At 49.4% G+C, this 27324-nt stretch overlaps 1 protein-coding gene across 3 annotated transcripts; it reads right to left on the bottom strand.

Annotated features, from left to right (window-relative positions):
• Positions 1-10362: 10362 nt before the first annotated feature.
• Positions 10363-26274, bottom strand: METTL18 (methyltransferase like 18). 3 transcript variants are annotated; one of them, XM_034780281.1, is made up of 2 exons: positions 26170-26274; positions 10363-11780 (listed from the first exon to the last, which is right to left on the bottom strand). In XM_034780281.1, exon 2 carries the CDS (start codon positions 11519-11521, stop codon positions 10421-10423), a length of 1101 nt encoding a protein of 366 aa, XP_034636172.1. In that variant the 5' UTR covers positions 11522-11780; positions 26170-26274; the 3' UTR covers positions 10363-10420. The 3 variants fall into 3 exon arrangements, with proteins under 3 accessions (XP_034636172.1, XP_034636173.1, XP_034636174.1); XM_034780282.1 differs by having other exon boundaries at positions 26205-26269; XM_034780283.1 differs by having other exon boundaries at positions 26224-26264.
• Positions 26275-27324: the final 1050 nt, after the last annotated feature.

The following is a 27324-nucleotide window of genomic DNA, read 5'->3' on the forward strand; positions in this document are numbered from 1 at the left end:
TGTTTTTCCTGTCACAGGGATATTAAATTTAACTATATTATGGTCAGTATTACCAAGCGGTCCAGCTATATTCACCTCCTGGACCAGATCCTGTGCTCCATTTAGGACTAAGGCCTGGTCTACACTAAGGGTATGTCTACACTACGAAATTAGTTCGAATTTATAGAAGCCGGTTTTATTGAAATCGGTTGTATACAGCCGATTGTGTGTGTCCACACAATAAAATGCTCTAGGTGCTCTAGTCGGCGGACCGCGTCCACAGTACGAGGCTAGCGTCGACTTCCGGAGCATTGCACTATGGGTAGCTATCCCACAGCTATCCCACAGTTCCCGCAGTCTCTGCCGCCCCTTGGAATTCTGGGTTGAGATCCCAATGCCCGGATGATGCAAAACAGTGTCGCGGGCGGTTCTGGGTACATGTCGTCAGGCCCCTCCCCCCTCGTCACAGCAACGGCAGACAATAGATTCGCGCCTTTTTACCTGGGTTACCTGTGCAGACGACATACCACGGCAAGCATGGAGCCCGCTCAGCTCAGCTGAGCTCACCGTCACCATATGTCCTCTGGGTGCCGGCAGACGTGGGACTGTATTGCTACACAGCAGCAGCTGCTAACTGCCTTTTGGCGGTAGACGGTGTAGCATGAGTGATAGCCGTGGGGCTGGCAGCCGTAGGGCTGCATTGCACCAGCCCCTTGCCAGGCGATGGTATATTATGACTGGTACCCGTCGTCGTCATACTGGTATGGCTGTCAATCATGGCCACCTGGGCAGACATGCTACTGTTTTGATGATGACGGTTACCAGTCGTAATATACTATTTTCTGCCAATTGCCCAATATTGTCTGCTAAGCACCCAGAAGAGGCCGAGGGCGATGCTGGGTGCTGGCGGACGTGGGGCTGGCAGACGTGGGGCTGCATTGCTACACAGCAGCAGCCCCTTGCCTTTTGGCAGATGATGGTATATTATGATTGGTACCCATCGTCGTCATACTGGTATGGCTGTCACTCATGCTGCACCGTCGGCTGCCACCTTAAGATGTAAAAAATAGATTTGTTCTGTATTCATTTGCTTCCCCTTCCTCCGTGAAATCAACGGCCTGCTAAGCCCAGGGTTTCCAGTTTAATCTTTGGGGGGACCATTCTGTGTGACACTTGTTTGTGTTTCTCCCTGTTCCTGTACCTGTACGCCATGTCGTCACTCGGCCCTCCCTCCCTCCCTCCCTCCCGCCCTCCCTCCTTCTCCTGGTCCATCAGATACTACTTTCGCGCCTTTTTTCTGACCAGGCGCCATAGCTAGCACTGGGATCATGGAGCCTGCTCAGATCACCGCGGCAATTATGAGCACTATAAACACCACGCGCATTGTCCTGGAGTATATGCAGAGCCAGAACATGCCAAGACGAAACCCGGACAAGGCGAGGAGGCGATTGCAGCGCGGCGACGAGAGTGATGAGGAAATTGACATGGACATAGACCTCTCACAAGGCACAGGCCCCAGCAATGTGGAAATCATGGTGTCACTGGGGCAGGTTGATGCCGTGGAACGCCGATTCTGGGCCCGGGAAACAAGCACAGACTGGTGGGATCGCATCGTGCTGCAGGTATGGGACGATTCCCAGTGGCTGCGAAACTTTCGCATGCGTAAGGCCACTTTCATGGAACTTTGTGACTTGCTTTCCCCTGCCCTGAAACGCCAGGATACCAAGATGAGAGCAGCCCTCACAGTTGAGAAGCGAGTGGCGATAGCCCTGTGGAAGCTTGCAACGCCAGACAGCTACCGGTCAGTCGGGAATCAATTTGGAGTGGGCAAATCTACGGTGGGGGCTGCTGTGATCCAATTTGCCAGGGCAATGAAAGACCTGGTGATAGCAAGGGTAGAGACTCTGGGCAACGTGCAGTCAATAGTGGATGGTTTTGCTGAAATGGGATTCCCAAACTGTGGTGGGGCAATAGACGGAACCCATATCCCTATCTTGTCACCGGAGCACCAAGCCACCGACTACGTAAACCGCAAGGGGTACTTTTCAATGCTGCTGCAAGCCCTGGTGGATCACAAGGGACGTTTCACCAACATCAACGTGGGATGACCGGGAAAGGTACATGATGCTCGCGTCTTCAGGAACTCTGCTCTGTTTCGAAAGCTGGAGGAAGGGACTTTCTTCCCAGACCAGAAAGTGACCATTGGGGATGTTGAAATGCCTATCGTGATCCTTGGGGACCCAGCCTACCCCTTAATGCCATGGCTCATGAAGCCGTACACAGGCAGCCTGGACAGGAGTCAGGACCTGTTCAACTACAGGCTGAGCAAGTGCCGAATGGTGGTGGAATGTGCATTTGGACGTTTAAAAGCGCGCTGGCGCAGCTTACTGACTCGCTCAGACCTCAGCGAAAAGAATATCCCCATTGTTATTGCTGCTTGCTGTGCGCTCCACAATATCTGTGAGAGTAAGGGGGAGACATTTATGGCGGGGTGGGAGGTTGAGGCAACTCGCCTGGCCGCTGATTACGCGCAGCCAGACACCAGGGCGGTTAGAGGAGCACAGCAGGGCGCGGTGCGCATCAGAGAAGCTTTGAAAACGAGTTTTGTGACTGGCCAGGCTACTGTGTGAAACTTCTGTTTGTTTCTCCTTGATGAACCCTCCAACCCCCCCCCAACCCGGTTCACTCTACTTCCCTGTAAACCAACCACCCCACCCCACCTTCCCCTCCCCTCCCGCTTGCAGAGGCAATAAAGTCATTGTTTTTTCACATTCATGCATTCTTTATTAGTTCCTTACAGAGGTAGGGGGATAATTGCCAAGGTAGCCTGGGATGGGTGGGGGAGGAGGGATGGAAAAGGACACACTGCATTTTAAAACTTTAACTCTTATTGAAGGCCAGCCTTCTGATGCTTGGGCGATCATCTGGGGTGGAGTGACTGGGTGGACGGAGGCCCCCCACCGTGTTCTTGGGCGTCTGGGTGAGGAGGCTATGGAACTTGGGGAGGAGGGCTGTTGGTTACACAGGGGCTGTAGCGGCGGTCTCTGCTCCTGCTGCCTTTCCTGCAACTCAACCATACGCTCGAGCATATCAGTTTGATGCTCCAGCAGACGGAGCATTGCCTCTTGCCGTCTGTCTGCAAGCTGACGCCACCTATCGTCTTCAGCCCGCCACTTGCTCTGTTCTTCCCACGATTCAGCCCGCCACCTCTCCTCTCGTTCATATTGGGCTTTTCTCATCTCCGACATTGACTGCCTCCACGCATTCTGCTGTGCTCTATCAGCCTGGGCGGACATCTGCAGCTCCGTGAACATCTCGTCCCTCGTCTTACGTTTTCTCTTTCTAATGTTCACGAGCCTCTGCGAAGGAGAAACATTTGCAGCTGGCGGAGGAGAAGGGAGAGGTGGTTAAAAAAGACACATTTTAGGGAACAATGGGTACACTCTTTCATTACAAGGTCGCATATTTCGGCTTGCAGGCAGCCATCGTAGGCCACAGTGTTTTGGCTTTTTTAACCTTCTTAACATGCGGGAAAGGTTGCAAACAGCAGCGCATTTCCCATATCAAGGATGAATTGGGTTGTCCATTTAAAATGGGGTTTCAATGTAAAAGGAGGGGGCTGCAGTTTCCCGGTTAACATGCGGCACAAACACAAGTAAACCACCCCCCCCCACACACACACACGATTCTCTGGGATGATCACTTCACCCCTCCCCCCACCGCGTGGTTAACAGCGGGGAACATTTCTGGTCAGAAGAGCAGGAACGGGCGCCTCTGAATGTCCCCCTTAATAAAATCACCCCATTTCAACCAGGAGAGCTTTCTGGAGATGTCCCTGGAGGATTTCCGCTCCATCCCCATACACGTTAACAGACTTGCTTGCTTTTTTTTTGTAATGTTTACAAATATTTACAAAGTTACACTCACCAGAGGTCTCCTGTGTGCCCTGAGGGTCTTGGGTGAGTTCGGGGGTTACTGGTTCCAGGTCCAGGGTCACAAACATATCCTGGCTGTTGGGGAAACCGGTTTCTCCGCTTCCTTGCTGCTGTGAGCTACCTACAGTACCTCCATCGTCATCTTCCTCGTTCCCCGAACCGTCTTCCCTGTGTGTTTCTCCAGTGAGAGAGTCAGAGCACACGGTTGGGGTAGTGGTGGCTGCACCGCCTAGGATCGCATGCAGCTCCGCGTAGTAGCGGCAAGTTTGCGGCTCTGCCCCGGACCTTCCGTTTGCTTCTCTGGCTTTGTGGTAGGCTTGCCGTAGCTCCTTAATTTTCACGCGGCACTGCTGTGTGTCCCTGTTATGGCCTCGGTCCTTCATGGCCTTGGAGATCTTTTCTAATACTTTTCCATTTCTTTTACTGCTACGGAGTTCAGCTATCACTGCTTCATCTCCCCATATGGCGAGCAGATCTCTTACCTCCCGTTCGGTCCATGCTGGAGCTCTTTTGCGATCCTGGGAGGACTCCATCACGGTTACCTGTGCTGATGAGCTCTGCGTGATCACCTGTGCTCTCCATGCTGGGCAAACAGGAAATGAAATTCAAACCTTTGCGGGTCTTTTCCTGTCTACCTGGTCAGTGCATCTGAGTTGAGAGCGCTGTCCAGAGCGGTCACAATGAAGCACTGTGGGATAGCTCCCGGAGGCCAATAACATCGAATTCCGTCCACACTACCCCAATTCCGACCCGCAAAGGCCGGTTTTATCGCTAATCCCCTCGTCGGAGGTGGTGTAAAGAAACCGGTTTAAAGGGCCCTTTAAGTCGAAAGAAAGGGCCTCGTTGTGTGGACGTGTCCAGGCTTAATTCGGTTTAACGCTGCTAAAGTCGACCTAAACCCGTAGTGTAGACCAGGCCTATGACTTTAATTCGGATTTAGCAGTGTTAAATCGAATTAACCCTGCACCCGTCCACACAACGAAGCCATTTATTTCGAAATAAAGGGCTCTTAAAATCGATTTCTGTACTCCACCCCGATGAGCGGAGTAGCGCCAAAATCAATATTGTCATTTCGAATTAGGGTTACTGTGGCCGCAATTAGATGATATTGGCCTCCGGGAGCTATCCCACAGTTCACCATTGTGACCGCTCTGGACAGTAATCTGAACTCGGATGCACTGGCCAGGTAGACAGGAAAAGCCCCGCGAACATTTGAATTTTATTTCCTGTTTGCCCAGCATGGAGAGCACAGGTGACCACAGAGAGCTCATCAGCACAGGTAACCATGCAGGCCGATAATCGAAAAAGAGCACCAGCATGGACCGTACGGGAGGTACTGGATCTGATCGCTATATGGGGAGAGGATTCAGTGCTAGCAGAACTTCGTTCGAAAAGACAAAATGCCAAAACTTTTGAAAAAATCTCCAAGGGCATGATGGAGAGAGGCCACAACAGGGACTCAGATCAGTGCCGCGTGAAAGTCAAGGAGCTCAGACAAGCCTATCAAAAAACAAAGGAGGCAAACGGTCGCTCCGGGTCAGAGCCGCGGACATGCCGCTTCTACGCCGAGCTGCATGAAGTTCTAGGGGGGGCTGCCACCACTACCCCACCTCTGACCGTGGATTCAGAGACGTGGATAATCTCATCAGCTACACTTAAGGATTCTGCGGACGGGTAAGAGGAGGAGGAGGACAACCTTGCGGAGAGCACCCAGCTCTCCGTTCTCCCCAACAGCCAGGATCTTTTTCTCAGCCTGACTGAAGTACCCTCCCAACCCTCCCAAGCCAGTATCCAAGACCATGACCCCATGGAAGGGACCTCAGGTGAGTTTACCTTTTAAAATATAAAACTTGTTTTAAAAGCAAGCGTTTTTTAATGATTACTTTGCCCTGAGGACTTGGGATGCATTCGCGGCCAGTACAGCTACTAGAAAAGTCTGTTAACGTGTCTGGGGATGGAGTGGAAATCCTCCAGGCACATCTCCATGAAGCTCTCCTGGAGGTACTCCAAAAGCCTTTCCACAAGATTTCTGGGCAGTGTAGCCTTATTCTTATGCTAGTAGCAAGTAATTTGGTATCATTGCATGACAAAGCCTGGCAGCGTATGGTCCCGGTGTTTGCTGGCATTCAAGCAACATGCGTTCTTTATCTCACTGTGTAATCCTCAGGAGAGTGATATCGCTCAAGGTGACCTGGTTGAAATACGGGAATTTAATTAAGGGGACAGAGGTGGCCGTTCCTACTGGGCTGTTTGCCTGTGGCTGAAAAGAAATCCTTCCCTGCAATTAGCCAAGTGCGGAGGGGAGGGGGGGGAATTGGCCCTGAGCTTTTCACGTTTGGCTAGCAGGGATCTTCCCTGATACCAGCCATGCGGTAGGGGGAGGGAGGGTAAAGCGATCATCCCAGAGAATTCATGGCAGCGGGGTGTGTGTGTGTGTGTGTGTGTGTGTGTTAGTTGGGTTCCTGCAGTGATCTTCCCTGATACCAGCCATGCAGTGGGGGGAGGGATAAAGCGATCATCCAGAGAATTGGATGTGGGGGGTTAGTTTGTTTTCTGCTGCTGAAGGTTAACAGGAAAACCGCAGCATTCAACGGGCTTTGCTTAATGTGGGAAAGGAGGGCGCAGAAGTTGAAAGACAATGGCCGCATGCAAGCCGAATTCTGTTGCCCAGACCTGCGTCTGTGATCTCTAGCAGCAAAGCCACAGGCACTCAATATTAAGAGGCAAAATGCGACCGTGCACAGAAATTACATGTGCTATGTAATGTGAATAGTGTTTTTTACCATGAAAGAGTAAGCATTGTTCTGTAAAATGTATCTTTTAAAAAAATTCTCTCCTTTTTCCCCTCCCTCCTGCAGCTGCAAATTTTTCAAGCCTCCCTCCTCCGTCCCGAAGGCTATCTCAGATAAGGCGTCAGAAAAAGAGGACGCGAGACGAGATGTTCGCAGAAATCATGGAATCCACCCACAGTGAAAGAGCTCATCTGAATGAGTGGAAGGACACGGTTTCAAAGTATAAGAAAGATGCCAGTGAATGTGAGGACAGGAGGGACCAACGTGAGGAGAGGAGAGACGCTCGAGATGAGAGGTGGCGGCAGAAAGATCAGAGGAGGCACGGTGCAACGCTGGGGCTGCTGCGTGAGCAAATAGACATGCTCCGGCATCTGGTGGAGCTTCAGGAATGGCAGCAGGATCACAGCCCCTGTATAACCCCCCTCCCCATATTCCATAGCCTCCTCACCCAGACGTGTAAGAATGTGCGGGGGGGGAGGCTCCGTGCACCCTCCCATTCCACCCCAGTGGACAGCCCAAGCAAAAGGCTGTCATTTTTTTAACCTTTTTTTAAGTGGCCTTTTCCTTCCCGCTGATCCTCCTCCCAAACCCCACCCGGGATCTCTCCCTCTTTTTATAATCAATTAATAAAGAATAAATGATTTTTAAATGACAGTGACTTTATTTCCCTTGAAAACAAGCTGTGATTGAAGGGGGAGGGTGGGTTCCTTACAGAGAATGAGTCAATAAAGGGGGCGGGTTTTCATGAAGGAGAAACAAACAGAAATTTCACACTGTAGCCTGGCCAGTCATGAAACTGGTTTTCAAAGCTTCTCTGATGTGCAGCGCTTCCTGGTGTGCTCTTCTAATCGCCCTGGTGTCTGGCTGCGCGTAATCAGCAGCCAGGCGATTTGCCTCAGCCTCCCACCCCACCATAAAGGTCTCCCCCTTACTTTCACAGAGACTGTGGAGCACACAGCAAGCAGCAATAACAATGGGGATATTGGTTTGGCTGAGGTCTGACCAAGTCAGTAACGATCGCCAGCGACCTTTTAAACGTCCAGATGCACATTCTACCACCATTCTGCACTTGCTCAGCCTGTAATTGAACAGCTCCTGACTCCTGTCCAGGCTGCCTGTGTATGGCTTCATGAGCTATGACATTAAGGGGTAGGCTGGGTCCTCAAGAATAACTATTGGCATTTCAACATCTCCAACGGTTATTTTCTGGTCCGGGAAGTAAGTCCCTTGCTGCAGCCATTTAAACAGAATAGTGTTCCTGAAGACGCAAGCATCATGAACCCTTCCCGGCCATCCCACATTGATGTTGGTGAAATGTCCCTTGTGATCCACCAGTGCTTGCAGCACCACTGAAAAGTACCCCTTGCGGTTTATGTACTGGGTACCCTGGTGCTCCTGTGCCAAGGAAGGGATATGGGTTCCATCTATCGCCCCACCAAAGTTAGGGAATCCCATTGCAGTAAAGCCATCCACTATGACCTGCACATTTCCCATTTTTTTTTTCACTTACTTAATTGGCCTCTCAGAGTTGGTAAGACAACTCCCACCTGTTCATGCTCTCTGTATGTGTGTATATATATCTCCTCAATATATGTTCCATTCTATATGCATCCGAAGAAGTGGGCTGTAGCCCACGAAAGCTTATGCTCTAATAAATTTGTTAGTCTCTAAGGTGCCACAAGTACTCCTGTTCTTTTTACATTTCCCAGAGTCACTATCTTTTGTAGCAGCAGCTCAGTGATTGCTTTGGCTACTTGCATCACAGCAGCCCCCACAGTCGATTTGCCCACTCCAAATTGATTCCCGACTGATCGGTAGTTGTCTGGCGTCGCAAGCTTCCACAGGGCTATCACCACTCACTTCTCAACTATGAGGGCTGCTCTCATCTTGGTAGTCTGGCGCTTCAGGGCAGGGGACAGCAAGTCACAAAGTTCCATGAAAGTGCCCTTACGCATGCGAAAGTTTCGCAGCCACTGGGAATCGTCCCACACCTGCAACGCTATGCGGTCCCACCAGTCTGTGCTTGTTTCCCGGGCCCAGAATCGGCGTTCCACGGATAGAACCTGCCCCATTAACAACATGATCTCCAAAGCACCGGGGCCTGCGGTTTGAGAGAATTCTGTGTCCATGTCCTCATCACTCTTGTCGCTGCGCTGCCATCGCCGCCTCCTCCTTGCCTCGTTTTTCTGGTCCTGGCTCAGCATAAACTCCACGAGAATGCGCGAGGTGTTTACAATGTTCATGACTGCTGTCTTGAGCTGAGCGGGCTCCATGCTTGCCATGGTATGGCGTCTGCAGTGTTCACCCAGGAAAAAAGGTGCGAAATGGTTGTCTGCTGTTGCTTTCATGGAGGGAGGGGTGAGGCTGTACCCAGAACCACCTGCGACAATGTTTTTTGCCCCATCAGGCACTGGGATCTCAACCCAGAATTCCAATGGGCTGGGGAGACTGCGGGAACTATGGGATAGCTACCCACAGTGCAACGCTGCAGAAATCGACGCTAGCCCCGGTACATGGATGCACACCGCAAAATTAATGTGCTTAGTGTGGCCGCATACATTCGACTTTATACAATCTGTTTCCAAAATTCGAATGATATAAATTCGGATTAATCCCGTAGTGTAGACATACCCTCAATCAAGAATTGCCTCTCCTCTGATGGGTTCCAGGACCAGCTGCTCCAAGAAGCAGTCATTTAAGGTGTCAAGAAACTTTATCTCTGTATCCCATCCTGAGGTGACATGTACCCAGTCAATATGGGGATAATTGAAATCCCCCATTATTATTATTTAGTTTTTTATTTTAATAGCCTCTCTAATTTCACTGAGCATTTCACAGTCACTATCATCATTCTGGTGCTTGGTAATATATCCCTACCGCTATATTGTTATTAGAGCATGGAATTACTATCCCTCTTACTGTATCTTTTCCCCCCTCCTCAAATATTCCCCACCTATAGATCCAAATTGTTTGGTTAAATTAACACAGGAAATGCTTGATCCACCACTGAATACAGGCACCTCTGGTGTATTCAGTTGATTCAATTTAACACTGCACAATATTATACTACAGCTTAGGACAGAATGTGAAGACCACGCTAGAGACTTTTAGGTAGGTAGGACGTAAGTTTGTAGTTTGAGTAGGATATTTACAACTTTTAAATCAAGCCCAGGTGAGGGTTGATTGCTAGCAATTGCCATCTGATGACCCTTCAGTGGCCTACATTAAATGAATTGGTTTCAGTCCAGTCCTTAGTGGACCAGTGTCACTGCCACAACCAGAGTATTAACCACCACGCTTGTTGGGCAGCCTCAGCAGACAGGCCAAGAATTGAATTGGAATGGAAGCTGAGTTCCCTTACCTGTAGAGGTGGTCCCTGTAGAGTAGAGAGGAGGTAGATGGACAAAGCAAGTTGCACTGCTGCTTTCTGTGTTATATCTGTTTTATGACAGAGAATTTAAGAGTGCCTCACCTTGTCAATTTGGCATCTTCTGACAACACTTATAAAAACTCATATGAAAAAAGCAAATATATACAATTATATAGTGAAAATGAATTCTTCACCTTTTTCTCCCACTCACACAAAGAAGGAAAAAGCAACCTGACCTATAAGACATTTCAGAACAACTCAACAGATAAAAAGGCAGCGGGACATCTGGCTATAAATCACTTCTTTATTAAGATATTTAACAGGCACAATGGGAAATGAGTGGATTAACTGGAAATCTTAAAGGCCATTTCAATAATGTACCGCATCAGCCCTTCATCGATAACTGTGACAGTTCTAGTCCTGAACACATTCCTCTCTTCAATGAATTTCTCAAAGATATGCACACCACCTCCCACTCCAAAATAATGTGCTTTGCTAGCCAAATACAAGCGGCCATTTTCATCCAACAGTTTAGAAATCGTATCATGCAAAGCACTGTAGTAGTCAGGATTGTAGATGGTCTCGGATGTGAGAATAAGGTCATACTTTGAAAAGGGTTTGTTGCCACTTAACAGGAGTTGGCTAAACTCAGCCCATTCTCCGGAAAAAAATCTGCACTTAGACATTAGAGCTGGTATGAAGTCTGCTTTCTTGTGCTTTTTTGAAGGAGGTTCACTAATTCCATCATCACCACCATCAGTACAGTTAGCCACTACATTAGGCAAAGTTATTTCATCAATCATAGTGCGGTTATAGTCCTGAAAGTGGACTTTTTTAGCATTTCTCTTTAATGCAAATATTCCCAGCAGCCCAGCCCCACAACCAAGATCCAAGACTGTCTTGTTGATAAACTGCATTTCAGCCTCTGACAAATAATCCATGAGATCAAAAGTGCATTCCCATATTTTCAGCCCCCCTTCATAGATGCCTGTGATAAGATCAGAGTGAGAAGAAATACTTTTAGACACTATGTCTTCTTCATGGGAGTCATTTGAAAGGGTCATTTCCACCACAGAAATATTTACATAGTATAGGCCCTGTATAGCTTCCATAACTTTATTTTCTAACACTTTGCTGAAATCTTCAGGAATATTATGCTCTTTGGCAACTTTAAAGCCGTCTCGTTTCTTTGGCAGCACCTGGACCTGGCTTTTATCAGGGCTACAGTTTGCTACTGGATCTGCAGTTTTGGGTGTTGCCTCATGTGCACACAGAGATTCCTTGTGCACAACATTTTCTTCTGATGAAATTTCTTTGCTCTTTTCTGTAGATCCGCCTGGGTTCAAAGAAGCCTGTGCAGATTCCAGCTGCAAGGCTGTATCACCAAGAGTCTCGAGTTCATTTCCTGCTTTCTCTTCAATAGAGAAGTTAAACTGAAAAGCCATTTTCCTATGAAGTACGAAAAAATAAATCACAGCTTATATCCAAAGTTACAATAGGGCAGACACTCATCCAATGAAACTGTGAATATAAATGTGATTTTTCTTCTATGGCTTGTGCAGATAAGAACTTGCTCCCTGGCTGTAAGGCTGCTCTCCCATAGTTAAGAGGTGTCTGCAAAGATCTTTACATTGGTCATCACTATGAAAATCTCTACTTTGCGGGTATAATGTCCACTTTCTTTGCAAATTCATCTGTTGAATTCTATAAAAAGAGAATATATGTCAAATATCACATTTCATTAAACTGAAAGATAAATACTTTGCACTTGTATCTATCCAAAGGACAACATAAGTTACAAATATTATCTAATGCCACCTTGTAACATCCCATTGAGGTAAGCAATTATTACTATTCCCATTTCACAGAGGAGAAAACAAAAGACAATTAAGGGATTTGTGAAAGGTAATGCAGGAAGTTGTCATAGAAATTTCTATCCGTTCCAGCTGAGGAATAAGGAGAGACGGACCCAGCTAATCAAGCAGGGAGCCCCGGGAGGGGCGATCCATTTATTTCAATTGCAATTGGGTTCAAGCTCATAAGTCAGCAAGAACAAAGAAAACACTTACACCAAAGCATTATATGCAGTTGCTTATGATAATCTATCACTCTATGATTGGCCAAAATTTGCCATCATTACCATATATAATTAGCAAGCTACATGTATCTGCCCCTCTTAAGACCCCTTATTGTTCATCAACTTGCCCCCTCTTCCTTGCTTATTTTGCAAACCAAGCAGTTAGGTATCTACAGGACACAGGCACAGACAGTTCCATTGTCTCCAGGTTTGGAGTTTGGCTACATTTCCTCTCAAAGGAACTTCCTGAGTTAAGACAACCCATAGCTGATGTTTTCCCTTCTTCTTTCTCCCATGTGTACATGACAAATTTGCCCCCTGGCAGTTAAGCAGAATAATTTTATATCAATTTCCCCCATTTGATCATGACCCATATAATGGGCTCATGATCACACTTTCACAGCAGTAGGAGTGTTACAGCAAATATGTAGGGGTCAGAATATTGGCATCTGATGTGGTTTCTGCCTTTGCCAAAACCCGTCTTTCTTGTAAAGAGAGAAATATTCCCTTCAATTTGCTAGTTGCCCTAGCACATTTAGACATTATGCACATGGACAGTTTAAACACACACAAAAAATAAACACAATCATCAGTAAAATCATAGCACCTCCTTTCAGGAGTCCCTTTAGCCAGCCTGTTAGGGAAGGGAACCAGGAAAATAAACCATCCAAACAATCATGTGTCCAGCTACCTTCATCAGACCTGTCTCGGACGATGTCTCTTAAGTGGGCTGCTCTGTCAAAGGTATCTTTATAGGTGTCATTCACAAATAAACAACACTCTTGGCCTATGAGGGCACAAGTTCCTCCTTGAGCTGCCAAAAGAATATCTAAAGCCATACGATTTTGTAAAGCTAAGGGTATGTCTACATTACGAGAGTACTTCGATGTCTCTTAAATCGAATATGTGGAATCAATATTACAAAGTCGAACGTGTGTTTCCACACTAAGGACAGTAATTCGACTGTGTGAGTCCACACTAACGGGGCAAGCGTCGACATTGGAAGCGGTGCACTGTGGGCAGCTATCCCACAGTTCCTGCAGTCCCCGCTGCCCATTGGAATTCTGGGTCGAGCCCCTAATGCCTGCTGGGGGAAAAAATGTGTCGAGGGTGGTTTTGGGTAACTGTCGTCATCCAACCGTCACTCCCGCCCTCCCTCCCTGAAAGCGCCAGCGGGCAATCAGTTCGCGCACTTTTCTGCTGAGTGACAGCGCGGACGCCACAGCACTGCGAGCATGGAGCCCGCTGCGACCATCGCTGCAGTTATGGCCGTTGTCAACACCTCGCACCTTATCAGCCACCTTTTCCAGAGGCAGATGGTGAGAAATCGGGCTAGGAGGCTACGGCAGCGCAATGAGGAAATGAAGTCTGAGAGTGGCACAGACCTGTCACAAAGCACAGGACCCCGCGCCGTGGACATCATGGTGGCACTGGGTCATGTTGATGCCATGGAATGGCGATTCTGGGCACGTGAAACAAGCACTGACTGGTGGGACCGCATAGTGCTGCAGATCTGGGATGAATCCCAGTGGCTGAGAAACTTTCGCATGCGGAAGGGAACTTTCCTTGAACTTTGTGAGTTGCTGTCCCCTGCCCTGAAGCGCAATGACACCCGGATGCGAGCAGCCCTGACTGTCCAGAAGCGAGTGGCCATAGCCCTCTGGAAACTTGCCACGCCAGACAGCTACCGGTCAGTCGCGAACCACTTTGGCGTGGGCAAATCTACCGTGGGGGTTGTTGTGATGCAAGTAGCCAAGGCAATCGTTGATGTACTGCTGTCAAAGGTAGTGACCCTGGGAAATGTGGAGGTGATCATAGATGGCTTCGCAGCGATGGGATTCCCAAACTGCGGTGGGGCTATAGATGGAACTCACATCCCTATCCTGGGACCGGACCACCAGGCCAGCCAGTACATTAATCGAAAGGGCTACTTTTCCATGGTGCTGCAAGCACTGGTGGACCACAGGGGACGTTTTACCAACATCTACGTGGGATGGCCGGGCAAGGTTCATGACGCTCGTGTTTTCAGGAACTCTGGTCTGTTTAGACGGCTGCAGGAAGGTACTTACTTCCCGGACCACAAAATAACTGTTGGGGATGTGGAGATGCCTATAGTGATCCTCTGGGACCCAGCCTACCCACTAATGCCATGGCTCATGAAGCCCTATACAGGCACCCTGGACAGTGAAAAGGAACTCTTCAACTACCGTCTGAGCAAGTGCAGAATGGTGGTGGAGTGTGCTTTTGGATGTCTCAAGGGGAGATGGAGAAGTTTATTGACTCGCTCCGATCTCAGCGAAACCAATATCCCCATTGTTATTGCAGCTTGCTGTGTGCTCCACAGTCTCTGTGAGAGCAAGGGGGAGACCTTTATGGCGGGGTGGGAGGTTGAGGCAAGTCGCCTGGCTGCTGATTACGCCCAGCCAGACAGCCGTGCGATTAGAAGAGCCCAGCGGGAGGCGCTGTGCATCCGGGAGGCTTTGAAAGCTAGGTTCCTGAGTGAGCAGGGTAACCTGTGACAATTTTGTTGGTTTACAGAGAAGCTGAACCTGCCCCCGTTTCTTTACCCAGTGACTGTTCACTATCCTCTCCAGTTTCATACCCCGTTCACCCCCTTCCAACCCACGTTTAAAAATAAAATCACTGAAAATTTGTTAATGAACAACGTTTTCTTTATTACTGTTTTCGCGGTAAAGTGTTGAAACTGGGACGCAGACTGTGGTGGGGAGCGGGTGTAGTGTACTGATGCAAAGGACACTTCTAAACTCGAGGAATGCCAGGCTCCTGCTTCTACAGTGGTCCGCACTGGCGGACTGATTGTTTGAACGGAGCCTGCCACCCCTCTTGTTCGGGACTCTGTGTGTGGGGGCTATGTGACTTTGTGGCAGGGGGAGGACGGTTACAGATTCCCTGCTGCGTGGCTCTGTGATCCAGGATAAGGACCGCTGCATAAGATCTGTAACCGCCCTCCCCTGCCACAAAGTCACATAGCCCCCCGCCCCCCAACAATGAAAACCACCTCCCAGACTGACCAGGGTGCCTAGTGACTGCACTGTGTGTGTGACCTGCTGCTGAACCTGCCCCCGTGTCTGTACCAACCACCTTTCCCCCCCTTAAAACAGACTGTCCTCTAAAAAAACATGATGGAAACAGCAATTAACAGAAACGTATTTTTTATTAGCAAATGGACAGTTAGGGGATGAAACTGGGATGGGGGCTTGGGTGAGGCGGGAAGGAAAGGACTTATCTAATTTTGGGGAATGACAGCCTTCTGCCACTTGAGCAGTCTGCAGGGGTAGAGTGACAGTTTTCACGGGCTCTGCAGCCCCTCCTTCTTGGTACTTTCGGTGAGGGGGGTATGGGACTTTGTGGCGGGGGACGGTGGTTACAGATAGACTGCAGCGGGGCTCTGTCCTCCTGCCTCCGGTCCTGCAGAACATCCACAAGGCGCCGGAGCGTGTCCATTTGCTCCCTCATTAGTCCAAGCAGTGTTTGAGTCGCCTGCTGGTCTTCCTGCCGCCACCTCTCCTCCCGTTCGCTGTGTGCTCGCTGGTATTGGGACATGTTCTCCCTNTTGTTGTGATGCAAGTAGCCAAGGCAATCGTTGATGTACTGCTGTCAAAGGTAGTGACCCTGGGAAATGTGGAGGTGATCATAGATGGCTTCGCAGCGATGGGATTCCCAAACTGCGGTGGGGCTATAGATGGAACTCACATCCCTATCCTGGGACCGGACCACCAGGCCAGCCAGTACATTAATCGAAAGGGCTACTTTTCCATGGTGCTGCAAGCACTGGTGGACCACAGGGGACGTTTTACCAACATCTACGTCGGATGGCCGGGCAAGGTTCATGATGCTCGTGTTTTCAGGAACTCTGGTCTGTTTAGATGGCTGCAGGAAGGTACTTACTTCCCGGACCACAAAATAACTGTTGGGGATGTGGAGATGCCTATAGTGATCCTCTGGGACCCAGCCTACCCACTAATGCCATGGCTCATGAAGCCCTATACAGGCACCCTGGACAGTGAAAAGGAACTCTTCAACTACCGTCTGAGCAAGTGCAGAATGGTGGTGGAGTGTGCTTTTGGATGTCTCAAGGGGAGATGGAGAAGTTTATTGACTCGCTCCGATCTCAGCGAAACCAATATCCCCATTGTTATTGCAGCTTGCTGTGTGCTCCACAGTCTCTGTGAGAGCAAGGGGGAGACCTTTATGGCGGGGTGGGAGGTTGAGGCAAGTCGCCTGGCTGCTGATTACGCCCAGCCAGACAGCCGTGCGATTAGAAGAGCCCAGCGGGAGGCGCTGTGCATCCGGGAGGCTTTGAAAGCTAGGTTCCTGAGTGAGCAGGGTAACCTGTGACAATTTTGTTGGTTTACAGAGAAGCTGAACCTGCCCCCGTTTCTTTACCCAGTGACTGTTCACTATCCTCTCCAGTTTCATACCCCGTTCACCCCCTTCCAACCCACGTTTAAAAATAAAATCACTGAAAATTTGTTAATGAACAACGTTTTCTTTATTACTGTTTTCGCGGTAAAGTGTTGAAACTGGGACGCAGACTGTGGTGGGGAGCGGGTGTAGTGTACTGATGCAAAGGACACTTCTAAACTCGAGGAATGCCAGGCTCCTGCTTCTACAGTGGTCCGCACTGGCGGACTGATTGTTTGAACGGAGCCTGCCACCCCTCTTGTTCGGGACTCTGTGTGTGGGGGCTATGTGACTTTGTGGCAGGGGGAGGACGGTTACAGATTCCCTGCTGCGTGGCTCTGTGATCCAGGATAAGGACCGCTGCATAAGATCTGTAACCGCCCTCCCCTGCCACAAAGTCACATAGCCCCCCGCCCCCCAACAATGAAAACCACCTCCCAGACTGACCAGGGTGCCTAGTGACTGCACTGTGTGTGTGACCTGCTGCTGAACCTGCCCCCGTGTCTGTACCAACCACCTTTCCCCCCCTTAAAACAGACTGTCCTCTAAAAAAACATGATGGAAACAGCAATTAACAGAAACGTATTTTTTATTAGCAAATGGACAGTTAGGGGATGAAACTGGGATGGGGGCTTGGGTGAGGCGGGAAGGAAAGGACTTATCTAATTTTGGGGAATGACAGCCTTCTGCCACTTGAGCAGTCTGCAGGGGTAGAGTGACAGTTTTCACGGGCTCTGCAGCCCCTCCTTCTTGGTACTTTCGGTGAGGGGGGTATGGGACTTTGTGGCGGGGGACGGTGGTTACAGATAGACTGCAGCGGGGCTCTGTCCTCCTGCCTCCGGTCCTGCAGAACATCCACAAGGCGCCGGAGCGTGTCCATTTGCTCCCTCATTAGTCCAAGCAGTGTTTGAGTCGCCTGCTGGTCTTCCTGCCGCCACCTCTCCTCCCGTTCGCTGTGTGCTCGCTGGTATTGGGACATGTTCTCCCTCCACTGACTCTGCAGGGTTGCCTCAGCTCGGGAGCAGCCCATAAGTTCTGAGAACATGTCGTCCCGTGTCCTTTTCTTTCTACGCCTAATCTGCGCCAGCCTCTGGGAGTCTGATGACAGGGTAGGTTGGGAGACAGCCACAGCTGTGGGATGGGAAAAAGGGAGTAAATTCCTCAGAAAGATAAATTTTTGGGTGAACAAAGAAAATAGTCTTTCTCTGTGAAAAAGACCATTCACAGCACCTATCACATGCGCACTCAGGACAAGGTCGAATTTTCGGCCTTCGCATTCAGTCCCTGGGGTCTTGCAGTGCAGATCACAGAATCGGAACAGCACAGTGGAATTTGGGTAGCGGGCTGACATGGTAAGCTGTAGACTTGTGGCAGCTTAAAACTTTAATAATAGCACTGCCCTACTTTCACGTTCAAAGCAATGCTCCTAGCGTTGGCCAGTTCCTGCTGCCAGCAATCCGGCAAGCATGAACTCTGCCCCTGTCCCACCCCTTCGCGGCTGTCCCCGGGAAAGATCCCTCTATGCTGCCCCTCTCCCGCCTCCACCGCATGGCTGTAAACTGGCGGTTACAGTTCTGTAAAGGAACAGGGAAGCAGTCCCAATACTAACATTCCCCTAATTCAAAGCAGGTCACCATGAGCGACATCACTCTGATGCGTATTTCAGACAGCGACAAAGAACGCATGCTTCGGAAAAGCCTGCAAAGACCAGGGCCAAATGCCGCCATGCTGTGCAAGGCAATGATACCGGAGTACTTGATGGTAGCCTGGCGCGGAAACGTTTCATACTATGGAGGACACAACAAGGCCGCTCTCCCAAGGAACCTCATGCAAAGGCTTTCCAATTACCTCCAGGAGAGCTTCATGGAGATGTCCCATGAGGATTTCTGCTCTATCCCCGGACATATTGACCAAATTTTACTGTAGCTGCACTGGCAAGGGCTAAACAGTAGAGCGCCTAGGGCAAACCAATCAAGATATACCGGACATTGTTAGATTTTTTTGCAGCAGTTGCACTGCCAAAGACTAGAACTTTAAGTGCCTAGGACAATCTAATCATGAAAAACCCACAGTTAATATTAATATTCTTTTCAAAATAAATGCTTACATGTTTAAACCACTTACCGGCTGATCCTTCCCCTGATTCTGGGTCCGGGTTAAAGCCTGGGGACGGTTGGTACGGGATCTCTGTGAGGGTGATGAAGAGATCCTGGCTGTCTGGGAAATCAGCGTTGTAAGCGCTGTCGACTGCCTCGTCCTCCTCATCTCCTTCCTCATCTTCCCCGTCCACTACCATCTCAGAGGAAGCGGGCGTGGACAATATCCCATCCTCAGAGTCCACGGTCAGTGGTGGGGTAGTGGTGGCGGCCGCACCTAGGATGGAATGCAGTGCCTCGTAGAAACGGCATGTCTGCGGCTGGGATCCGGAGCGTCCGTTTGCCTCTTTGGTCTTCTGGTAGCCTTGTCTCAGCTCCTTGATTTTCATGCGGCACTGCGTTGCATCCCGGCTGTATCCTCTCTCTGTCATGGCTTTGGAGATCTTCTCATAGATCTTTGCATTCCATCTTTTCGATCACAGCTCCGAAAGCACGGACTCATCGCCCCACACAGCGATCAGATCCAAGACTTTCCGATCAGTCCATGCCGGGGCCCTCTTTCTATTCTGAGATTGCATGGCCATCTCTGCTGGAGAGCTCTGCATCGTTGCCAGTGCTGCTGAGCTCGCCACGATGTCCAAACAGGAAATGAGATTCAAACTGGCCAGACAGGAAAAGGAATTCAAATTTTCCCGGGGCTTTTCCTGTGTGTCTGGTCAGACATCCGAGCTCGGACTGCTGTCCAGAGCGTCAACAGAGTGGTGCACTGTGGGATAACTCCAGGAGCTATTAACGTCGATTTCCATCCACACCTACCCTAATTCGACATGGCCATGTCGAATTTAGCACTACTCCCCTCGTTGGGGAGGAGTACAGAAGTCGAATTTAGGAGACCTCTATGTCGAACTAAATAGCTTTGTTGTGTGGACGGGTGCAGAGTTAATTCGATTTAGCGCTGCTAAATTCGACATAACCTGCTAGTGTAGACCAGGCCTAACTGTCTAAGTTGCTTAAGCTTAGTGGCTTGATTTGTAACTATGGTAGCAGTTTCATTAGCCATAATTTATAAAATACCCTGGAGTCTTATAACCCTTCTCCTAAGTCTGCGATTACTAGGGAATGTTGCCCACATCATTGGTTCAAGGGCTGCATCCTCTTCAGCTTGAAGTTTACTAGTGTCCCTTACATTTCTAATCTTGCCTTTATGTAATTGTTTCACAATACGAGTGGGGGTAACAACCAGGCAAGATAACAAGAACCTGAGATGTGTACTGGAAGGGTATGATAGGCTTTATTCCCACGCACCCAGTAAGAACCGAACCCTGATGGAACAGGGTCGGGAGGAGTATCCCATGTCACTCCCAACGCTTTTTGTAACAGGGATGTATAACGTCCCATAAACCCAATAGGCCCGTGCTTCGAGGAGATGTCTCCGTCTCTACATTTTTGCCTGCATACAGACATTTTCCATCGGAGTTTTCCCATACCATAGTGCAGCTTTCATAGCAGACACTATTGGCGCAGACACCCTGGTGGTTAATGTCGTCAGTGGTGTCAAAACAATAAACGAGGGGAGTGACCCACTCTCCATCCCCACCTGGGCCCACATAGTATTTACAAGTACTGTTCTCTAAAAACAGGCCTAGCCCATTCCCCAGGAGACACCACACCCTGCACCTTGAAGGTTTACAAATACCCGGAGTTAGGGCTTATACCTTCTTGTTGCCAAATATGAGTTGTAGCCCGATGGGGAGTAACATACAACTTTGAATGAGTAATATTTGCAGCCGTCAAAGGGATAGGAAGGAAAGAAAGTCCTAATTCCGCATCGGGAGGCACCAAGGTGCACACCCAACATGAGTCATTCCTCCATTCTGGGATTCTATTCCTCACCACATGGCTAAATCTAATGAAATTATTATGGCCATAAGAAAGGGAAGGGGGAAACAACAAAATCAACAGAGGAAACATTTTCACAATAGGTTAAAATACCAACAAATAAAAGAAAAAAGAGCAATAAACACTAATCCAAATAATACAGTCCAATCTTCTATATCCATCGAAAACTCTGATATCAGTCGTTTAGGGCCTTGGCTGCCCTGTAGTCATCTACTTCGGGTTGGCCTTACCAGTCGGCCAACAAGCATCGCTCCCTCGCTGGGGACCTTATCTACGGGTTCCCTTTCGAGGGAATTTAAGTTTCAGTCCAGGCAAGGTCTACACCATCCACCAATCCTCTAGTCAATCTTTCATTAGTGAAAGGTTGGGTATTTTGTTAATTTAGAAGGAGAGTAACAGCATGTGCAACTTTTACTACTAGGTGATGTCCCTGTACCAACTCTTGAGCTTTCTCAACTAACAAAGCTGCAGCAGCCAGAGCTTTAAGATATTCTACTGCTTCTCTTGCAACAGGATTCAGTAGTGCTAAAAAATAGGCCACAGGCCGTTGCTGTGATCCTAAAGCTTGAGTAAGAACACCAGAGGCCACTCCCGCCCTTTCATGAACAAATAAGGTAAAAGGTTTCCTATAATCTGGGAGTCTCAAGGCAGGTGCCAATGGAAGGGCTGTCTTAATACTTTCAAAGGATTTGGTAGCATCTTTAGTCCATTTCACTGGGTCAGGTTCATCCTTAGTGGTCATCTGCACTAGTGGTTTTGACATTTCCCTATACCCAGGAATCCAGGACCTACAGAATCATGCCACACAGAGGAAACCCCTTAACTGTCTCTTTGTCTTAGGCTGGGGTACATTTAAAAAATGGCACTTATTCTTTCCTGAGCAAGGTTTCTCTTTCCTTGTTTTAGTATGTGCCCTAAATATTTCACCTCCTGTGAGCAATATTGAATCGTTGAGGGTGACACCTTGTGTTCTTTCAGTGTTAAGGCACATAAAAGCTCTATTGAGTCCTGCTTATTAATCTCTTGTGTTTCTGAGCATAATAAAAGATCATCCACATACAAAAGCAACGTGGACCGTCCTGGGAGAATTACATCTTGTAAATCTTTATGCAACACAGCTGAAAATATAGCAGGGAATTCCACATACCCCTGAGGGAGATGCCCCCATGATATCTGGGATGACCCCCTAAAAATGACTCAATTAAAGCAGTCAGTCCCTCTATTGCCTCTCATGGGAGAGGGTATTGGGGAATGCGAGGGGGGGGGTCTATGTCTGTCCTAACACGTATCCGAACTGACTCAGCTGACTTTAGTAATCCCACATCAGTGTTTTTTGTTCCCCATACCCAAGGTGGGACAGCATTTTCCAACTCCCTGGGGAGCATTGCTAAATATGAAGGAGTTTCGGGATTCATTAGAGCCATCAAGGAATGACAGAGTCATTTGGCAGACTCAAAAGAATGCCTTGGTCAGAGCACAGCAAATCACGTCCCAATAAACTGGTTGGTCCTTGGGTAAGTAGGAAGGCGTGTTCCTCAGACAGGGGCCCTATGTGTATGTTTAAAGGTTTGGAAATCTGACAATGAAAAGGATTTCCTTCAATTCCCATAACACGTTGATTTTGCCACTCTTAGGAAGATCCAAATCAGTAAGGGTGGAGAGGGTGGCTCCTGTATCTAATAAGCAATCATACTGTTTTCCTCCAATCATCAAAGGAACTAGGGGATTATTGCGGGATAAGGAAAACACTGGGCAACATAACAACATGGAACCCCCTTCATCCCATCAGTCATAAAGTCCCCCATTCTCCAATAACCCCTGGAAGGGTTGATTAGGCAGTGTCCAAGCTGGACCTTGGCCCTTACTAACACGGTGAGGAGGTTTAAGTTGTCCCTGGGCTCTCAGTTTACAATCTTTCTTCATGTGCCCTTCTTGATGACAATAATAACAAATTAAAAGTCCTCTGGACTCCCCTTTACTAGGTCCTGCAATACCAACGAACCCTTGTCCTCTTCCTCGGCCAGGCTCTGCTTCCTTCAATACAGCCACCAACATTCTTATATTCCCTTTTTATTTCCTTCACCCACTCAGCCTTTCATCGGGCTTCTCACCCATTAAACACTCTGGTGGCAATAGCCACTATCTGAGAGGCAGAGGCATCCCTGCAAATTTTCCACATCATTTAATCTCCACCTTATATCTTTCGCAGCCTGGTCTTTAAACAATCCTCTTATCACTGTCATATTTGCCTCTGCTTCAGGATCTAGACCCCCAAACAACCTAGCAGCTTTCATCAGTCTTTCATAATAGTCTGAGGGGTGTTCATCTGGGCCTTGATGGACAGAAGTTACTTTACTCCAATTAGTAGTTCTCTGCCCGACCTTCTTAATTCCATTTAAAATTAGTCTTTAAAGAGGTTAACTTATATTGATCTCCAGCATTATTGTAATCTCAGTTAGGATCACCCCCAGTTACATCTCCTGCTGTCAGGGCATTCCATCCTGGTGGCGGTGGGGGTAAATCACCTATAGACTCCTGAGCTCGACTGAGCACTTGTTTCCTTTCTTTCAATGTCCTATGTACAGATTCTGGGTTGTCCCTGACCTTTGGGGTGGTAATCTCCCAATTCAATAGGTCACTGGTAGAGAAAGGAGTGTGAACATAGCGGTCAACAACCTTACCCTCTCCGGTAGGAACAGGGTACTGTCTTAAGGGCAATTGGAGTAGCGGAGGGTCCTGTCCTTCTTGTTTAATTAACTTGAAATTGACGTCTCCAGGAACACACTCAGGAGACTAACCCCATGAGCCGGTCGAGAAGTCGGGCAGACTTCGCCTGTGAACATGGCTTCAGGTATTATAGGCCACTGGCAGATCAGGATACAATGTGGCTCAGGGTCGGGATAGGGTTGGAGGCAGATCCTACATCGGTGCAGAGGCGGTCCCTGGGACCACCTGATTTACCTGAACAGGAAGGGGTTGAGGGGACGCAGCTGGTGGGGGAACAGGCCTAAAATCATCTTCCTCTACTCTACACTGCTGGTAAGGAGGAGGTTTAGTTTGTTGTAACATGAGATTGCACTCTATCTTTGCAAATTGTAGCAGCGCTATAAAACAAATACAAATAATTCATTTGTTCTGGTCTTAAATCTTCCAGGATGGTTCTCAAGGTTTTGAGGCAAACCTCCACGTATTCCCCAATTCCTGAGAACACATCCCAGAAGTGTGCCGGCATCAAATTTCCCCTAACAATTTCCCATGTCAGGTCTAACTGACTCCTACATTCCCTGCTTCAGTTCTCCACCATCCGCAGTGTTACCGAGAACAAAGCCCTGGAGTCAGTGACAGTTTCCTTTATGTGCCGGGGAGACCACCCAGCCTATCCAGTCAGCCTCTATTCCTGCCTGGGTAATCTCCTGTCATCTGAAACTTGTTTTTATACTGGGCTGGCACTCTAAAAGTGTTTAACTGCCAGACGGATGTCCCAGTAATTTCACCGAGGCTGTCCCAAGGAAACCGTCGGGTCTAAGACCCCCGTGTACACATAACACAAAACAGAGACAATTTATCCGTCTCCTGATGAGGCCTCTTCCAACGCGATCTGTCTCGCTGCTTGTGGTCCGTCTCTCAGAATCCTCCTTATCGTCCCTGCCGGGGGCCAACTCCCAAGACAATACAACCCAAGGTAAACTCACCTCGGCGCGTGCTGGTCCTTCTCGAGGGAGGGGCCTCGGAGCGGTTCCTTCGTGGTCGCCAAAACTGTCATAGAAATTTCTTTCTGTTCCAGCTGAGGAATAAGGAGAGACGGACCCAGCTAATCAAGCAAGGAGCCCTGGGAGGGGCGATCCGTTTATTTCAATTGCAATTGGGTTCGAGCTCATAAGTCAGCAAGAACAAAGAAAACACTTACACCAAAGCATTATATGCAGTTGCTTATGATAATCTATCGCTCTATGATTGGCCAAAATTTGCCATCATTACCATACATAATTAGCAAGCTACATGTATCTGCCCCTCTTAAGACCCCTTATTGTTCATCTACTTGCCCCCTCCTCCTTGCTTATTTTGCAAACCAAGCAGTTAGGTATCTACAGGACGCAGGCACAGACAGTTCCATTGTCTCCAGGTTTGGAGTTTGGCTAAATTTTCTCTTAAAGGAACTTCCTGAGTTAAGACAACCCATAGCTGATGTTTTCCCTTCTTCTTTCTCCCATGTGTACATGACAAATTTGCCCCCTGGCAGTTAAGCAGAATAATTTTATATCAAAATGAATGGCAGAGTTGAGTAAAATCTGGTCTCCCGAATAATTTAATCTTGTGCTTTAGTCACAGCCTTCCTCTCTGCAAAGCACACCAACAAGTTCAAGAAGATATAAATCGCTTGCCTACAGGAAACTAAAATTTCAAATTTGATTGTCCGACAAGAAAATGTGATTGTTCCAAATTTCAGACTGTGGTCTCATTCTCGTCTGTAAATTAAAAGATTATTGCTCTGCATTCTACTTGCTCTATTTTAAACTACTATGCCAGGGTTTCTCCTGTTCTTTTTCAGGGCATCTCATTCTCAACCTTGGTATTATACGTTTGGTTTTGTCCTCACTTTAAAATAAAAGTGACACCATCAGTCAGATACTGTGCCAGAAATCAAAGGGGGTAGCAGTGTTAGTCTGGATCTGTAAAAGCAGCAAAGAGTCCTGTGGCACCTTATAGACTAACAGACGTATCGGAGCATGAGCTTTCGTGGGTGAATACCCACTTTGTCAGAAGTTCATGCTCAAGCCCACGAAAGCTCATGCTCCAATACGTCTGTTAGTCTATAAGGTGCCACAGGACTCTTTGCTCCTGTGCCAGAAATGAAGCAATTTCTAATTTGAATAAAAATTCTAATATCTAAATAATATTATGGCTCATATTCATATCCATCTAGTTTGAAAACTAGATCCAACCACACAGACTGGCACTACTCTAGCTCTCCACTAGCACCACCTGCAGCTGCACTAATTCTGCACACACTTCACCTCATGCTTAACCTTACTCCTGTGAGCAATCCCACTGCTTTGGGAGGTTCTTGTCTTGAATGGAGTCCCACAATCTTGTGAGCAGAGTTTAGCACGTGCATAAATGTTTGCAGGATTGGGGCCAGGGCTCTGTTCTTCTCACATTACTATTTGTGCTAGAGTAGCCTCTAGAGTCTAAGATCAGGGCCCCATTGTGCCGGGCACTGTACATGTAGAGCAAGAGACCGTTTGTCCTGAAGAATTTGCAATCTTGAAAGAGACCAGACACAGGATGAGAGGGGAAAAGAGGCAGAGAGAGCAGGGGAGTGACTTGCCCAAAGACACTCAACAGGCCAATTGCACAGCTGGGAATAGATGCCATGTCTCCTGGTGCCCACTCCCATGCTCTATCTGCTGCTTCCCCAGAACAAATCTGTCCCTGGGCCCCCGCTTCTCCCTGGCTGGCTGCGGGGCAGGGGGTCACTCACCCTGCCCTGGGGACCCTCCCTTGTCCCCGGCTGGCTGCGGGGCAGGGGGGTCACTCACCCCGCCCGGGGACCCCCCCTTGTCCCTGGCTGGCTGCGAAGGAGGGGGTCACTCACCGTGCCCCGGGGGCCTCCTCGACCCTAGCACGTACAGCTCCATACAGCCCCTACCGGCCCTTCCCGCCCCTGTGCCGGGCCTGGCCGCCTCACTCCGCCGCGCGCTCTGCCCCTCCCCACACGTCGCAGCTCCCTGCCGTGGGGGCTGCTGGGAGAGCACAAGGCGCGCCGTGGCTGCTGGCGGCGGGATGGAGCCGGGCTGGAGCCGGGCTGGGCCATGTCCCCAGTGGACTCCGAGCTGCTGCTGCGGGAGCTGTGCAGCTGGGATGGGGCGCTCTGCCGCCGGGAGTAGGGTGACCAGATGACAAAGATGAAATATTGGGATGCGGGCAGGGGTGGGGAGGGGGGCGGAAAGAAAAAAAAAAAGCCGGAGCCCCCACCCCCCACCGCCAGGCGGCAGTAGCACAGCCCCGTCTCCACCCAACTCTCGGCTCCAACCCCCGATACACCCCCTGCTCCCCCATCCCCTCGCTTCCCGGGCCCAGCCTGGGCTCCAAGCTGTGCAGCCGAGCCGCACTCCGGGCCCCTCCTACAGCTTCCATCGCCCCGGCCCCGCAGCAGAGGCTGCTCCGCTTCGGCCCGCCTGGGACACTCACCCCTGCAGCCCTGGGCAGCCCCTCTCTGGCCGCGGGGAGCTTGGGGACCCACCCAGGCAGGGGGCGAAGCAGGAAGCCGGGCTCGGCCCCTCCCAGCAGGAGCGTGTCGGCCCCTCGCGTGTCTCCGCCCATCCGGGCCCTGCCCGCTCTGCTCTGCCCCCAGACCCACTGCACTGCCCTGGGGGCTGCAGGGCTGCAGCAGCCTCGGCGCTGCACTCCCGGCCCTGGCCATGGCCCGTGTGCAAACCTGGGAGGGAGGAGGAATGCCACGTGCTTTGGGAAGAGGTGGGGCCAGGGTGGAGATTTGGGGAGGGATCCAATGGGGCAGTGAGGGGTCAGGGCTGTGGGAGGGGCCAGGGCGGGGATTTGGGGAGGGATCCAATGGGGGGAAGAGGGGGCGGAGTCGGGGCAGGGTGGGGGGCTCCTCCTGTGCGCCAGAGCAGGAAGGCAAAATTGCTTGTTTGTCCAGTGTCCCGACCAAACATCAGTCGGGACGTGGGACAAACAAGCAAATATCGTGACAGTCCCGATAAAATCAGGATGTCTGGTTACCCTAGCT

The sequence above is a fragment of the Trachemys scripta genome, chromosome 8 (genome assembly GCF_013100865.1).
Source record: "Trachemys scripta elegans isolate TJP31775 chromosome 8, CAS_Tse_1.0, whole genome shotgun sequence".
Taxonomy (NCBI): Eukaryota; Metazoa; Chordata; order Testudines; family Emydidae; genus Trachemys; species Trachemys scripta.

Coding starts and splice junctions, on each gene's coding strand:
- METTL18 (XM_034780281.1), bottom strand. CDS start 11,521: ATGGCTTTTCAGTTTAACTTCTCTATTGAAGAGAAAGCAGGAAATGAA.